This window comes from Bos indicus, chromosome 1 (genome assembly GCF_029378745.1).
Source record: "Bos indicus isolate NIAB-ARS_2022 breed Sahiwal x Tharparkar chromosome 1, NIAB-ARS_B.indTharparkar_mat_pri_1.0, whole genome shotgun sequence".
In the NCBI taxonomy this organism is placed as follows: Eukaryota; Metazoa; Chordata; class Mammalia; order Artiodactyla; family Bovidae; genus Bos; species Bos indicus.
This window is the reverse complement of record NC_091760.1, coordinates 142,235,837-142,250,854: the sequence shown is the minus strand read 5'-3', so window position 1 is coordinate 142,250,854 and position 15,018 is coordinate 142,235,837. Positions and strand designations below refer to the sequence as shown.

The following is a 15,018-nucleotide window of genomic DNA, read 5'->3' as shown; positions in this document are numbered from 1 at the left end:
CAAACTGCCTTGACCTTGGTTTGGGTACCTTCAGGGTACCAGTGACTTCAGACTCCTGTGGGGAGCTGTCAGCACCTTGTGTTTAGGAGAAGGGCTGTGGACACTGTTTTTGCTCTGTCCTACACTTTCAGCTTCCCCTGCATTCCTGTCATACAGAAGTGACCTCTACAGCTGTCTGCCTATCCCCGGTGAAGACTGATGCTGCTCAGGGAGCTGTGCTGACCAGGCTGGAGCCAGGAAGATGAAGGGCTCTCTGGTTTTGGTCCAGGGTCAGCCTTGGAAGGCCCTGTGTGTCTGGGGCTGAGGGGTGAGACTTTTTCAGATCTGCCTCTTCTCACTGGGACAGCCTTATTCCCCTTTTTGTGTGTGGTGGGTTTGTGTGAGTCTCTCTGGCCTCCCTGTTGGTCATCCTTTAGGCCCCAGCTGGGACCTGAATCCAGACCTGTTTTCCACCCCACCTCCCTCAGAGAAAGGGGAAGTCCTTCCCCATCCACAGTGTGAGTTTTGAGTGGCGGCCATGGGTGGGGACACACCCCCCCCACCCACCAAGGACCCTCCACCTTCGGCTTAGCCGTCAAAAGGGCTCTTTGAGGAGGGGCCTCTGTACTTAAGATTTGTATTCACCTCCAAGAAGAAAACTTCAAAATATGTGAAGATAAAACAGGAGGACAGGCTGCATTGAGATAGCATGGTTTATTTGGCTCACGTGGGGTGTGGTTTCCTTCAGGAGACAGAGAAGGACCCTGGGAACCAGGGCTTCCTCTGGGTAGGCGGAATGCACCAGTTCACAGAAGGGTCCAGATCATCCTGCCACGTTCTTGCCTGGGTTCAGAGGTTGGTCAATCATGCTTTTCATCTGTCACATGCAGAACCTGGAGGTCCACCGAGGACTCATGTTGGGAGGGGTACAGGTGTGACCCCGTCTGCATTGGGAGCAGCTGGGAGGAGGCTCATGATCAAAAGCAGGAAGGGGCACTACAGGAGACAGGTCTGCAGACCAGGGTGGGGCGGGAGGGCTGGTAGCACCCAGAGGACTGGCAGGAGGGGGCCACATACACTGCTGGCCTGTAGCTCACGGGCAGGAACACAGAGGACTGGCAGGAAGGAGTCACACACAGGGTGGGCTTGTAGGTCACCGGCAGACGTATGACTGGCCTGTAACTCACGGGCACGCAGGTCGCCTGGCAGGTGCTGGACGTGCTGCAGGTTGGTTGGCAGGGGCTGGACGTGAAGTAGGACGTGTGGCAGGGACTGGACGTGCTGCAGGATGGCTGGCAGGAGCTGGGCACATAGGCAGCTTGGCAGCCTGAGGAGCAGCTGGTGTGGCACATGGTGGCGTGGGGTTGGCTGGTGTCTGGAGGAGAGCTGGGGATGTCTGCAGGCTGCCTCCCTCGGCAGCTTTTATACGCAGGCTGTGGGTGTCCCAGCAACAAAAATCACAACTGTTGACTTCCTTGTGATGTTGCTACCATGATTCCCCAACATCTTATTACCCTGGGACACGCTTTCTTATGCTATTTTCCTCCATAAATTAGTTTGCCTTTGAGGCCAGTTCCTCCTTCTGTAAACAGGATGTTCTAGTTTGCCTTTCTATGGGGTTCACATTGTTTCTCCAGGTCATCACTGTGCACGGGGCACCTCAGAATCAACTCAGAGTACTGTATCCTTTTACTCCTTTTTATCTCATGCTGTCAATGAAGACTTTGAGGCCATGGTGTAGTTTGAGCTTTTATTTGCACAGGAGAACTTTGAAGCAGGAGTCTGCAAACTGCAGCCTGTGGGCAAGTCTGTCCTGCTGCCTGCGTGTGAATGAAGTTTTCTGGGGCATAGCTACACTCATGTATTTAATGTGTCTACGGCTGCTTTTCCCTACAATGTTGAGTCGTTGTGAGCGAGACCAGGTAGCTGCAAAGCATGAGATGCTTACTCTCTGCCCTTTACAGAAAATTTGTCAGCTTCTGCCTTATTGTAATCATGCAAGAACTGATTTGCTGAGGCAACAGATTATTCTGTGTGCTGGCAATAGAGACATCCAGGCTCATGAGCCCTTCAGGTCAATGGATAAATGAGTGAATGAAAAATCAACGCATGAAATCATTCCAGAGGGGGCTGAAACCCAGAACGGAAAGTGAGTTCAGCAGAGAAGTGGGTGCCGGATGGTGGTCTGTGGGACTCTGGTGATGCTGAGCTGGCAGTAAGTGCGGTAAAGGGTCAGGGGTAGTGGGTGCTCCAGGCAGAGGCAGCAACTGGGTGGAGGGTAGGTAAATAATCTGCTGCAGAAATGGTCATGTTCCAGGAGCAGTGGGAAATCCCAGTATGGGGTGCCAGGGACCCAGTGTAGGGGGACAGACTCAGATTAAACAGCCCGAGGACCAGACAGCACAACCTGGGTTTTGGAAGAAGAAAGAGTCAGTGAACTGGAAGACATGTCAGTCCTAAGACATGCTCCAATCTGAAGAAGGACAAAGAGTTAAGAAAAATGAAGAGGGTCTTTGAGACCGTATCAGAAAAGCTAACATGCAAGTAATTTCAACCCCAGAAGGAGAAAAGAATGACACTGAAGCCTAAGGATATTTTGAAGAAATAAGGGATAAAATCCCCCAAATCTGATTAGGAAAATTCCAATTTACAGATCCAAGAATCATACACCACACCTAAATCCCTCTCCGTTAGGAGAAATGTAAAGACCACAGATTGTAGAGTGAGACCGAGCAGCTTCGGTGCATTACAGGACCTTCCAGGTCTTCCTGACTGGATATCTCTGTTGCCGGCCCCTTGAATGGTGGCAGAGTTGATAACTGATTGGTTATGAGACAGTCCATGTAAAATGCTTAGCTCAGCCCTGGCACGAACTGGAACCCGGTTGTTATAATTATGGCAATAATGTGGCCACATCCCCCAGTGAGGAGCCCCACCCCAAGGGAGAACCTTCTGGATCACAAATCAAATGGAGGTGCTGGTGCAACAAGTGTGATTGTGTTTATGTGGACAGAGGACAGGGTGGTTAAATTGGGGGAAGACCTTGAAAATCACCACGTGGGGGCCCAGTCCTGGCCTGACGGCCCTTCCCCATCCAACCCAGGCTCTGGTTTCAGAAATCCCAGGCCACTGGGTCACCATCAGCCTCCAGCTGAGGGAGCTTCCTGAACTGAGTCACAGCAGCTGGAGGCTCCAGGAAGAGACCCTCGGGGGGAGGAGGAGGAAAAACAGCAGGCGGCCACGAGAAAGACACCTGGTGCCTCATTGCCAGGATGCCTCGGCCCAGGTATAAAAGGCACCCTGGGGAGGGAGCCTCCAGACCAGCCCTGTCCTTTGTCCCGACCCCTCCCAGCCTCACGCCATCATGTGTGACACCACCTGCTCTGTGGGCTGCAAGCCGACTTGCTATGTGCCCAGTTCCTGCCAGTCGGCCTGCCCTGCTCTCTGTTGCCCTGCCCTGGGCTGCCAGAACCCCTGTGGTACCCCCCATGTGGCCCTGCTGTGCCAGCCAGCCTGCTGTGTGGCCAGTCCCTGCCAGGATATTTGCTCTGTGTCCAGCTCCTGCCAGGACGTTTGCTGTGTGCCTCTGAGCTGCAAGGCTGTACTGTATGTCCCCATGTGCTACAAGCGCATCGTGTGTGTGATCCCCTCCTGTCAGTCTGCCAGGTTCTGCCAGCCCTCCTGCCCTTCCCTGGTCTGCAGACCCATCCCCTGCAGCGTCCCTTCCTGCTTCTGAGCCCATGACCTGTAAAACCCCTGCTCCATGTGCACGGTCAGAAGCAGTGGGCTCTCTGACTTCCCACGAGGAGGCCCAGACATTGTTGTCTTCACACCTCCCAGACCCGACTAGACCGTGTTGCAGCAAGCTCACCTGGTCCCAACCAGCTAGGCTGAGGGACTCACCCATCAGTGTCCCCCAGCCCCTGCCCGGGTCATCCCCATGGTGCCCACACTGGCTAGTCCAGGTTCTGAGGCCTCCAGCATCACAGGCCTAATAAGCATCAGAGTGCGATACTCACTGAGCATATGATGTCTCTCCTCTAGTGTCTTTCCCTAAAATGCTTCCTCTGGAGTTGGTTCCCCAGGATCTGCAAAGTCCTTCTGCAGAGAAGGCCAGGTCACAGATGGCTATGCTGGTGACTGAGCATGGAAAGGTGATTTCTCGGCTGAGGGTCGAGCTCCCAATGCTCAGCCATAGGGACCACACTGTCCCCTGAGCTTATGAGGTCAGTCCTCACTCTGCTCTATGTTCAGTTCAGTCGCTTAGTTGTGTCTGACTCTTTGCAACCCCATGGACTGCAGCACGCCAGGCCTACCTGTCAATTGCCAGCTCCCGGAGTTTACTCAAACTCATGTCCATTGAGTCAGTGATGCCATCCAGCTGTCTCATCCTCTGCTGTCCCCTTCTCCTCCTGCCTTCAAGGAGTCAGTTCTTCACATCAGGTGGCCAAAGTATTGGAGTTTCAGCTTCAGATCAGCCCTTCCAGTGAATATTCAGGATTGATTTCCTTTAGGATGGACTGGTTGGAACTCCTTGCAGTCCAAGGGGCCCTCAAGAGTCTTCTCCAACACCACAGTTCAAAAGCATCAATTCTTCAGCACTTTCTTTATAGTCCAGCTCTCACATCATACATGACTACTGGAAAAACCATAGCTTTCACTAGATGGACTTTTTTGGCAAAGTAATGTCTCTGCTTTTTAATATGCTATCTAGGTTGGTCATAACTTTTCTTCTAAGGAGCAAGCGTCTTTTAATTTCATGGCTGCAGTCACCATCCACAGTGATTTTGGAGCCCCAATAAATAGTCAGCTACTGTTTCCACTGTTTCCCCATCTATTTGCCATGAAGTGATGGGACCAGATGCCATGATCTTAGTTTTCTGAATGTTGAGCCTCAAGCCAACTTTTTTACTCTCCTATTTCACTTTCATCAAGAGGCTCTTTAATTCTTCACTTTCTGCCATGAGGGTGGTGTCATCTGCATATCTGAGGTTATCAATATTTCTCACAGCAATCTTGATTCCAGCTTGTGCTTCATCCAGCCCAGCATCTCTCATGATGTACTCTGCATATAAATTAAATAAGCAGGGTGACAATATACAGCCTTGACATAGTCCTTTCCTGATTTGGAAACAATCTGTTGTTCCATGTCCAGTTCTAACTCTTTCTTCTTGACCTGCATACAGATTCCTCAGGAGGTAGGTCAGGTGGTCTGGTATTCCCATCTGTTGAAGAATTTTCCAGAGTTTGTTGTGATCCACACAGCCAAAGTCTTTGGCATAGTCAATACAGAAGAAGTAGATGTTTTTCTGGAACTCTCTTGCTTTTTCAATGATCCAATGGATCTTGGCAATTTGATCTCTTGTTTCTCTGCCTTTTCTAAATCCAGATTGAACATCTGGGAGTTCACCATTCACATACTGTTGAAGCCTGGCTTGGAGAATTTTGAGCATTACCTTACTAGCATGTGAGATGAGTGCAATTGTGCTCTGTAGATTGAGGGAAGTCACTAACTGCCTGAATGACCCCTTCTAGGTAAAAAGGTCTTCTGCTCAGCAACTGATATGTAACCCCCACTCTTGCAGCCCCTGCGGGTCTAAATGGAAACCAGATGCTTCTCTGACAAGTGCAGCCCCTCTCCCTCCCTTTGGGAGGTCCATGGAAGTTCCCCCGAGATGCCCACATCTGACCCCACGACTTGTGATAAATCCCCTTACATGGACAACACAGCAACTTTGTGGATGGGAATAAATTAAGGGCCTTGTAATGGGAGGTGGTTCTGAGTCATATGGGTGGACTTGGGAGAGATGACAGGAGATGTGGCCACTGAAAGGGAGGCCACAGGGAGAGGAAAGCAAGATGCCAGGCCACAGGCCGAGGATATGGTGCCTCTAGAAGCTGAAGCAGATAAGGAAGAGATTCTGCCCTGAGGCCCTGGGTTGGATCAGACAGTCCATCCGTGACCATGGCCAGTGAGACTTGCTCCTGATCCCACCTCCACAGCTGAGAGGTGACACCTTGGTGCTGTTTCAGCCATATGTTCCTGGTTACTTGTTAGGGCAGCCACAGTAAAGTCCAGTGTCGTGGCCCCAGAAAGGGGTGGGCCTCCCTAGAGGACTCTGTCACACTCCTGAGACCCCCTGGGAGCCTCTCACGTGCCTGCAGAGGGTGTACCTGCCCATTCCTCCTCCTCAGGAGGGTGGGGGGACATGGCACAGCTCTCTCCAGGGGCAGCTCTTGACCTTGGCACCCACATGCCTGGACCCTTGTAGCACAGGCACCCTCTTGGCCTCTCCACCCTCTGCTGGGGCTGGAGCAGGGGAGGGTCTGGAGAAGATTCCCATGGCTGTAGGGCACCCAGACTGGGTACCATGTTCAGCAGCATGTATGGCCTCACGGACTGGAGGCCAGACTCAGAAATCAAGGTGTGGGCAGGCTGGCCCCTTCTCAGGGCGATAAGGGAGAATGCATCCTCTCTCCTGGCTCCTGACCTCTCTGTGGTTCCTTGACTTGCACAGGCATCACCCTGACCTCTGCCGTCATCTTCACAGCATCTTCCCTCTGTGGTACCCGAGTGTCCAGACTGCATTTGTTCATGAGGACACAGTTATGTGTCTCTGGATTAGAGTGCACCCCACTGGCCTCGTTTTAACTAGATCACAACTTACTCCTTGGAAGAAAAGCTATGACAATCTTAGTATATTACAAAGCAGAGACATCACTTTGCTGACAAAGGTCCATATAGTCAAAGCTATGGTCTTTCCAGTCGTTATGTACAGATGTGAGAGTTGAACCATAAAGAAGTCTGAGCACCAAAGAACTGATACTTTCAAATTGTGGGGCTGGAGTAGATTCTTGAGAGTCCCTTGAACAATACTATCAAACCAGTCAATCCTAAAGGAAATCAACCATGAATATTCATTGGAAGGACTGATGCTGAAGCTGAAGCTCCAATAATTTGGCCACCTGATGTGAAGAACTGACTCATTGGAAAAGACCCTGATGTTGGGAAAGATTTGAGAATTCCTCCTACTGGACACTTGATGAGCCCACTGTGCACAAAGACCCCGTCCTGTCCGGAATCCTGGCAGTTACAGGAGGAATGTGCAGGCCCACACTGGGCTGCCCGTGATATTCCAGGAAGGGGAAGCCTGGCCCTGGAGCCAGAGGGCTGCCCTAGGAAGTGGCAACTCAGCCCCTGTGGTGTGAACGTGGGCCCTGCAAGAGAAAGGGCACTGGGGCCATCCTAGGGAGGGGTGGGGGCTCCCCAGAGAAGGGAGCCATTGGGACAACAGTGTTCCAGGGACAACTGTTTGGGAACCAAGGAAGAGTCTAAAAGGAGCGCCATCAGGGCATCCTTCCTGTCGGAAGGCACAGACCCAGGAACTCCCATCACTATGATGTCACATGACTGTGAAGATGTGAAGAGGGAACTCTATGAGCACCCACTGCCTGGCACTGCCTCAGTATCCTTCCATTCAAACCAAACCTCCCGCCAGGCCTGTTTATCTTCACCAAGCCAGCCATTTGATATCACATCCCACTTTTCTGCTGCCCTCCCTACTACCCCCAGGAGGGCACCACTGTGCTGCCCACCAGGCGGGAGAGGAAGTCTTCACAGATTGCTCTGGTTCACAGGATGGCTTTGGGGTTGCTATGGTCCCTGTCTTAGTCATGTGGATGATAAGGGCATCACAGTGATGGAGAGGCTCACCTGAGATCTGAAGAGTCTTGGAGCATTTAGAATTGTCGCTTTGTTACTAAGGTGAACTCCATGAACATCTTTCACGGACTCTCTCCTCCCGGGTCAGCGCTGCGGCCTCACCCATGCGGACACGCAGCACCCGCGGTCGCCGGCTGTGTGCTTGGTGTCCCGTGATGCACCTGCGGTCTTCATGCGTGCCTGTCCTGCGCTGTTCATGGCGACACCGCTATCCGGTCAGGAAACCCCCAGATGCTCTGCTCATCTCGACGGAAGACTCTGGCTTTGCTGTGGGTTGTAGGTTCTGGTTTCCATGTGTGTCAATGTCGCTGCACCTCACTTTTCTTGGGTTGAGGTGAAGTGTGTCTTCTCTATGTCTTAACTCTTCGTGCAATGAAGAGTCCACCAAAGCCATCTTATCTATGGAGATGGTTCTATTTTATTAAAATTGAAATGAACAGGTAAAGGGTACAGTTTAGTCAGTTCAGTTGCTCGGTCGTGTCTGACTCTTTGCGACCCCATGGACTGCAGCACATCAGGCTTCCCTGTCCATCACCAACTCCTGTAGCTTACTCAACCTCATGTTTATTGAGTCAGTGATGACATCCAACCATCTCATCCTCTGTCGTCCCCTTCTCCTCCCGCCTTCAATCTTTCCCAGCAACAGGGTCTTTTCCAATGAGTCAGTTTTTCGCATCAGGTGGCCAAAGTATTGGAGCTTCAGCTTCAGCATCAGTCCTTCCAATGAATGAATTCAGGACTGATTTCCTTTAGGATGGACTGGTTGGATCTCCTTGAAGTCCAGGGGACTCTCAAGTCTTCCCCAACACCACAGTTCAAAAGAATCAATTCTTTAGCACTCAGCTTTCTTTATAGTCCAACTCTCACATCCATACATGACTACTGGAAAAACCACAGCTTTGACTAGACGGACCTTTGTTGGCAAAGTAATGTCTCTGCTTTTGAATATGCTATCTAGATTGGTCGTAACTTTTCTTCTAAGGAGCAAGCTTCTTTTAATTTCGTGGCTGCAGTCACCATCTGCAGTGATTTTGGAGCCCAAGAGAATAAAATCTGTCTCTGTTTCTATTGTTTTCCCATCTATTTGCCATGAAGTGATGGGACCAGATGCCATGATCTTAGTTTTCTGAATGTTGAGTTTTAAGCCAACTTTTTCACTCTCCTCTTTCACTTTCATCAAAAGACTCTTTAGTTCTTCTTCACTTTTTGCCATAAGGGTGGTGTCATCTGCATATCTGAGGTTATTGATATTTCTCCTGGCAATCTTTATTCCAGCTTGTGCTTCATCCAGCCCATCATTTCACATGATGTACTCTGCATGTAAGTTAAATAATCAGGGTGACAATATACAGCCTTGACATACTCCTTTCCCGATTTGGAACCAGTCTGTTGTTCCATGTCCAGTTCTAACTGTTGCTTCTTGACCTGCATACATATTCCTCAGGAGGCAGGTCAGGTAGTCTGGTATTCTCATCTCTTTAAGAATTTTCCACAGTTTGTTGTGGTCCACACAGTCAACGGCTTTGGCATAGTCAATAAGGCAGGAGTAGATGATTTTCTGGAACTCTTTTGTTTTTTCGATGATCCAATGGATGTTGGCAATTTGACCTCTGGTTCCTCTGCCTTTTCTAAATCCAGCTTGAACATCTGGAACTTCATGGTTCACATACTGTTGAAGCCTGGCTTGGAGAATTTTGAGCATTACTTTGCTAACATGTGAGATGAGTACTATTGTGCGGTAGTTTGAACATTCTTTGACATTGCCTTTTTTGGGATTGGCATGAAAACTGACCTTTTCCAGTCCTGTGGCCACTGCTGAGTTTTCCAAATTTGCTGGCATATTGAGTGCAGCATTTTAGGATTTGAAATAGCTCAACTGGAATTCCATCACCTCCACTAGCTTTATTCATAGTGATGCTTCCTAAGGCCCACTTGACTTCACATTCCACGATGTCTGGCTCTAGCTGAGTGATCACACCATCGTGGTTATCATGAAGATCATTTTCGTATAGTTCTTCTGTTTATTGTTGCCACCTCTTCTTAATATTTTCTGCTTCTGTTAGGTCCATACCATTTCTGTCCTTAATTGTGGCCATCTTTGCATGAAGTATTCCCTTAGTATCTCTAATTTTCTTGAAGAGATCTCTAGTCTTTCCCATTCTATTTTTTTCCTCTATTTCTTTGCACTGATCACTGAGGAAGGCTTTCTTATCTCTCCTTGCTATTCTTTGGAACTCTGCATTCAAATCAGTATATCTTTCCTTTTCTCCTTTGCCTTTGATCACTTGGCAGTGATCAAGACCATCCCCAAGCAAAAGAAATGCAAAAAGGCAAAAATGGTTGCCTGAGGAGGCTTTACAAATAGGTGAGAAAAGAAGAGAAGCTAAAGGCAAAGGAGAAAAATGGTACTTGTCTTGAATAAGCTCAGGAAAGACATTTAAGAGTTGAGGCAGGTTTACATCTGGCCACTATCTGTTTACAGGTCCTCTTAGGAATTTTCTCTATTCCCTCTTTCCTGGATGGAGCTGAGCTGGGGGGTGGGGATAGTATCCCCTGGGGAGGTGCCTTCAGTTCCTGGTCCCTCTTGCCCCAGCCTCCGCTGTTCTCCTGCTCCTATGGCCTCATCAGTCTGTTTCTGGTGGGGAGATAAGTAGGGTGCCTGGTGCTGACTGGTGCCCACTTCCTCTACTGCTAGTGCCCACTAAGACTGCTGGCTCTTCTCCCCTACTGTCCTGAGGGTGTGTTCACAAGGCGTCTCTTTTGTTCTGTCCCTCGTCGGTCAGGCTTTGAAACCTTGAGTAGAATGAGTGATGTCTAAATAGACACTGCACCCCCTTGGAGCCCCCAGAATCTCGTTCACAGACCAGCATATAGGCAAGCCTCCTCAGTGTCGGCACCTATCTCCAATGGCACTCACCCTGGACTCTCAGATCCCAACCCAGGAGGGTTTCTGCTTCTCCCCAAGTCACCTTCAACCTGCACGGGCAGGGGGTGGGTGTGGGAGGAACCCAGGGCCTACTCAGGATCTGAGCCTTCTGCACCCATACCCGCCTCCCATGCCAGCCTTGAAGGACCGTCTGCTGCAGGGAGAGTGGGCCTGGGGTAGGAAGGGACATGGAATGTGTGGATGGCACCAGCTTTCAGATCCTGTTGCCTCTCAGCTGCTTTGAATTCTAATGGGAGAATGTGTATGCTGCCTGGCTTCTGCCGGCAGAACACCCACAGGCCAAATTTGGAGGGGCCGAGGGGTCCCAAGGGAGAAGGGCAAAACAGACATGGGTACCTATTTCCTGACACAAATGCTTTATTCATTAGAGCAGCTGATGTTTGTCATATGGGATTCAAGCAGCCCGTCCTGCAGAGGAGGCTCCTGGGGCTCCACTGTCCACCCTGTCGAGGGCTCTCTGGGATGCCTGCCAAGTTCAAATCCCCTCTGGGCAGCAGCTGCGTGTCCTCCTTTGGGAGAGGGGAGGTTCTTGCGCTAGCAGAGGGGCTCCTGGAGCTTGTGAGAGAGAGAGCAGCTTGTGGAGGGCGGATGATTGGCCGGTCAGCAGCAGAGCTCCGGGGCTGAGGCAGGGACGCAGCAGGCCAGGCGGGAGCATGCAGGCCTGCAGAGCAGGGACACAGAGGAGGCCGGGCGGCAGCAGCTGGGCTGGCAGGAGGAGGTGGGGACACAGCAGGCGGGGCGGCACGCGGGGCGGCAGAGGAGGGACACGGAGGAGGCCGGGCGGCAGCAGTTGGGCTGCAGGAGGAGGTGGGCACGCAGCAGGCAGGGCGGCACACAGGCCGGCAGAGGAGGGACACGGAGGAGGAGGAAGGTCTGCAGCAGGATGAGGGGGCTGAGCAGGGGGAGGCCTCACAGCACACCGGTCTGCAGCAGACAGGTGTGCAGCAGACAGGTGTGCAGCAGACGGGCTCACAGCAGACAGGGGTAGAGCAGACGGGCCTGCAGCAGACGGGCTCACAGCAGGCCTGCTGGCAGGGGGAGGAGGTGCAGCAGGAGGGCTGGCAGCTAGACTGCTGGCAACATGAGGAGGTAGAACAGGGGGAGGCCTCACAGCAGACAGGTGTGCAGCAGACAGGCCTGCAGCAGACGGGCTCACAGCAGGCCTGCTGGCAGGGGGAGGAGGTGCAGCAGGAGGGCTGGCAGCTAGATTGCTGGCAGCACAAGGCTGGGCAGGAGCTGCTGCAGGCTGGCTGGCAGCAGGGGCTGGACTCGCAGCTCACTGGGGCGCAGAGGAGGGTCAGGTGGGGGGCTGGAGCACAGCAGCTGGGGGCACAGCCGGGGGGCTCGCAGCAGCTCTCTGGACAGTCATCCACCTGCCAGGAGGAGCCGGTGCAGGAGTCACAGGACCCGGGCAGGCAGACCCGGCTGCTGTAGCTCAGGTCACTGGAGCAGACAGACAAGGCAGAAGAAGCCATGGTGGAGGCGGTGGGGCTGGAGGAGGGTGAGGATGTGAGCGTGTGTGAGTGCGTGAGTGAAGTGCTGGGGATGTCTGCTTTTATACCCACTCTGGGTATGCGCGTGGTCCTGGTTGGAGGCTCCCACGCTCTCCCTTCCTTTTTGCTGTTTGGAGCTGTTTGCACGAGACCCTCATTAGAGCTGCTGTGTTTTCTACAATTAGTTTTTACTCATTAAACATGTGAGTACGTTGCAAGAGTCTGTTTTCCCATCTGTTCTTTGTTTGGCTCCAGAAAACTCGTGGAGAATGCAAGACACAAGTTTCTGCTCAATGACTGCCAGGGTTCTTAAATCACATTCACAGAAGGAGGGGCTGAGCGTGACACAAGTTCCCAGCTGCTGCAGCCACTCCCCACTTCATGCCAGGCTCGACAGTGTGAGAATACATAGGGAAAGATGCCTAGCTTTACCGCAGCCCAAACTATACCTAAGAGCAATACTAAGAAGATAAGTTGTGAGCCAAATAGTAAACTTGATCAAAGAACACACACAACATATATCCACTGGGACCCAAGAGTTGTGAGCAAGAAACTCAGAGCTGTAGACTGAATCACCACTCTTTCTGGATCAATCCATCACTGATATAACTTCAATCAGAATCCATAAGAAATATTTTTGGCATATAAAGTGAAGATATTGAACTGCTAGAAAATATTTGCAATATAAAATTTGAAAGTCTTTACAACTAAAGCAGGATATGATACAAAAGACTAAACACAAGCACACAGTTCATTCAAATTTCTAATCAACGTGTGAAACGCTACTGGATATCACTGATAATTAAAGTCTCTAAATTAAAACACAAATACCCCAGCTACAAGATCAGCCAAGATTTACAACACCAATAATACCCAGTGCTGCACAGTCTGAAGTCCTCACTCTTCTTTAAAAATTAATTAGTTAACTTTTCGCTGAGCTGGGTCTTTGTTGCTGCATGTAGGCTTTCTCTGGTTGTGGTAAATTGGGTTTACTCTTTGTTGCAGTGGGCAGGCTTCTCTTGGAAATGGCTTATCTTATTGCAGAGCATTGGCTTTAGGACATATGGGCTTTGGTAGCTGTGGCACATGGGCTATTCCCAGACCAGGGATCAAACTTATGTTCTTTGCATTGGCAGGTGGATTTTTAACCACTGGATCACCAGGGAAGCTCTAGGGGCCTCTCTGTTGGAAATCCTTAACAGGTATGTTTTTTATTACATGTAACAAATAATATAAAATTAACCATTTTAAAGTGTTCAATTCAGGGACATTTAGTACAGTCACAACACTGTACAACTATGACCACTCTCTAGTTCCAGGACATTCTCAAAGGGAAATCTTGTAGTGTTAAGTAGACCCTCCCCAGTCCCTGTCAAACACTGCTCTGCTTTCTGTCTCTATGGCTTTGGCTGTTCTGTACATTTCATATAAAAGGAATTACACAGTAGGTGGCCTTTTGTGTCTGACTCCAACTTGGCATACATGTGGCATACATGCCACTTTGTAGCATACATGTGTGCTTCATCCTTTTTTATGACTGAATAATATTCCTCATAGAAACAGACAACATTTTATTTATCCATAGTTGATGAACATTTGGGCCATTTATACCTTTTGGTTAAAAAGATGCTTGCTCCTTGGAAGAGAAGCTATGACAAACCTAGAGAACATATTAAAAAGCAGAGACATCACTTTGCTCATAAAGGTCCGTATAGTCATGTATGGCTATGAGAGTTGGGCCATAAAGAAGGCTGAGTGCCAAAGAATTTATGCTTTTGAAGTATGGTGTTGGAGAAGACTCTTGAGAGTCTCTTGGACCGAAAGGAGATCAAAGCAGTCAATCTTAAAGGAAATCAACCCTGAATATACATTGGAAGGACCGAAGCTGAAGCTCCAATACTTTGGCCACCTGATATGAAGAGCTAACTCGTTGGAAAAGACCCTGATGCTGGAAAAGATTGAGGGCAGGAGGAGAAGGGGGCTACAGAGGATGAGATGGTTGGATGACATCATTGACCTCATGGACTTGAGTTTGAGCAAGCTCCAGGAGAAGGTGATGGACAAGCGAATCCTGGGGTGCTGCAGTCCATGGGGTTGCAAAGACTCAGACAGGACTGAGTGACTGAACAACAACCACAATACATTTTTCTTAGTGTGAATAAGGTGTGATGAATATTTGTGTACAAGCTTCTGTTTGAATATCTCTTTTTATTAATAAGTCTTTTGGGTGTATACCTAGAAGTAGACTTTATGGGTTCTATGGCAAGCTTTTGAGGAACCGCTAGGCTATTTTCCATAGCAGCTGTGCCGTTTTACATTTCTTACTGGCCATGTACAAGGATCCCAATTTCTTTACGTGCTCACTGAGACTTATTTTCTGTTCATTTATTTGTTTGTTTTAAATTATAGCAACCCTAGTGGACATGGAGTGGCATCTCCTTGTGTTTAACTTGCATTTCCCTAATGGCCAATGACATTCCTTCTTGTGCTTGTTTGCATTTTTCCTTTGGGACAATGTCTGTGATAGGACTTTTTCCATTTTGAACTAGATTGTTTGTCTTGTTGTCCAGTTATAGGCGTTCTTTACGTACTCTGACTACTAGGCTCTTTATCAGAATTATTTTTTGCAGATATTGCCCCTCATTTTGTGGGTTGTCTTTTCCCTCTCTTGACAGTGTCCTTTGATAGACTTTAAAAATGCTGATGAGATCTGATTTATCTACTTACCATGCACTGAATGCTGGGTTCGGCTGCTCCAGCAAACACAGCACATGTCTTGTAGCAGCTGCAATTGGTGTAGCAGCTACTCATTGGTGGGTTTGCAGTAGTTCTTTGTCATTTCCCAGAAACCAGCTGGTGTTTGTAGACTGGTGAAT

General features: G+C 49.8%; 3 protein-coding genes across 3 annotated transcripts; 1 reads left to right on the top strand and 2 right to left on the bottom strand.

The window, feature by feature from the left end:
* Positions 1–956: 956 nt before the first annotated feature.
* On the bottom strand, positions 957–1,331 carry LOC109560581 (keratin-associated protein 12-2-like). Its single transcript, XM_070787536.1, has 2 exons — positions 1,258–1,331; positions 957–1,191 (listed from the first exon to the last, which is right to left on the bottom strand). Exons 1-2 carry the CDS (start codon positions 1,329–1,331, stop codon positions 957–959), a joined length of 309 nt encoding a protein of 102 aa, XP_070643637.1.
* A 2,012-nt stretch (positions 1,332–3,343) lies between these two features.
* On the top strand, positions 3,344–3,715 carry LOC139182656 (keratin-associated protein 12-3-like). The gene has a single exon (XM_070787465.1). The coding sequence runs from the start codon at positions 3,344–3,346 to the stop codon at positions 3,713–3,715; it is 372 nt and encodes a 123-aa protein (XP_070643566.1).
* Positions 3,716–11,249: 7,534 nt separating this feature from the next.
* On the bottom strand, positions 11,250–12,124 carry LOC109560558 (keratin-associated protein 10-8-like). The gene is made up of 2 exons (XM_070787395.1): positions 11,570–12,124; positions 11,250–11,444 (listed from the first exon to the last, which is right to left on the bottom strand). Exons 1-2 carry the CDS (start codon positions 12,122–12,124, stop codon positions 11,250–11,252), a joined length of 750 nt encoding a protein of 249 aa, XP_070643496.1.
* Positions 12,125–15,018: the final 2,894 nt, after the last annotated feature.

Bases quoted from the DNA above. Each gene is read 5' to 3' on its own strand.
- LOC109560581 (XM_070787536.1), bottom strand. From the start codon at position 1,331: ATGTGCCACACCAGCTGCTCCTCAGGCTGCCAAGCTGCCTATGTGCCC. The intron at 1,192-1,257 runs GTCCAGTCCCTG...CAGCACGTCCAG, and splicing joins TGCCAGCCATCCTGCAGCAC to CACCTGCCAGGCGACCTGCG.
- LOC109560558 (XM_070787395.1), bottom strand. From the start codon at position 12,124: ATGGCTTCTTCTGCCTTGTCTGTCTGCTCCAGTGACCTGAGCTACAGC. The intron at 11,445-11,569 runs GTGTGCTGTGAG...CTCCTCCTGCAG, and splicing joins CACCTGTCTGCTGCAGACCG to CCCAACTGCTGCCGCCCGGC.
- LOC139182656 (XM_070787465.1), top strand. From the start codon at position 3,344: ATGTGTGACACCACCTGCTCTGTGGGCTGCAAGCCGACTTGCTATGTG.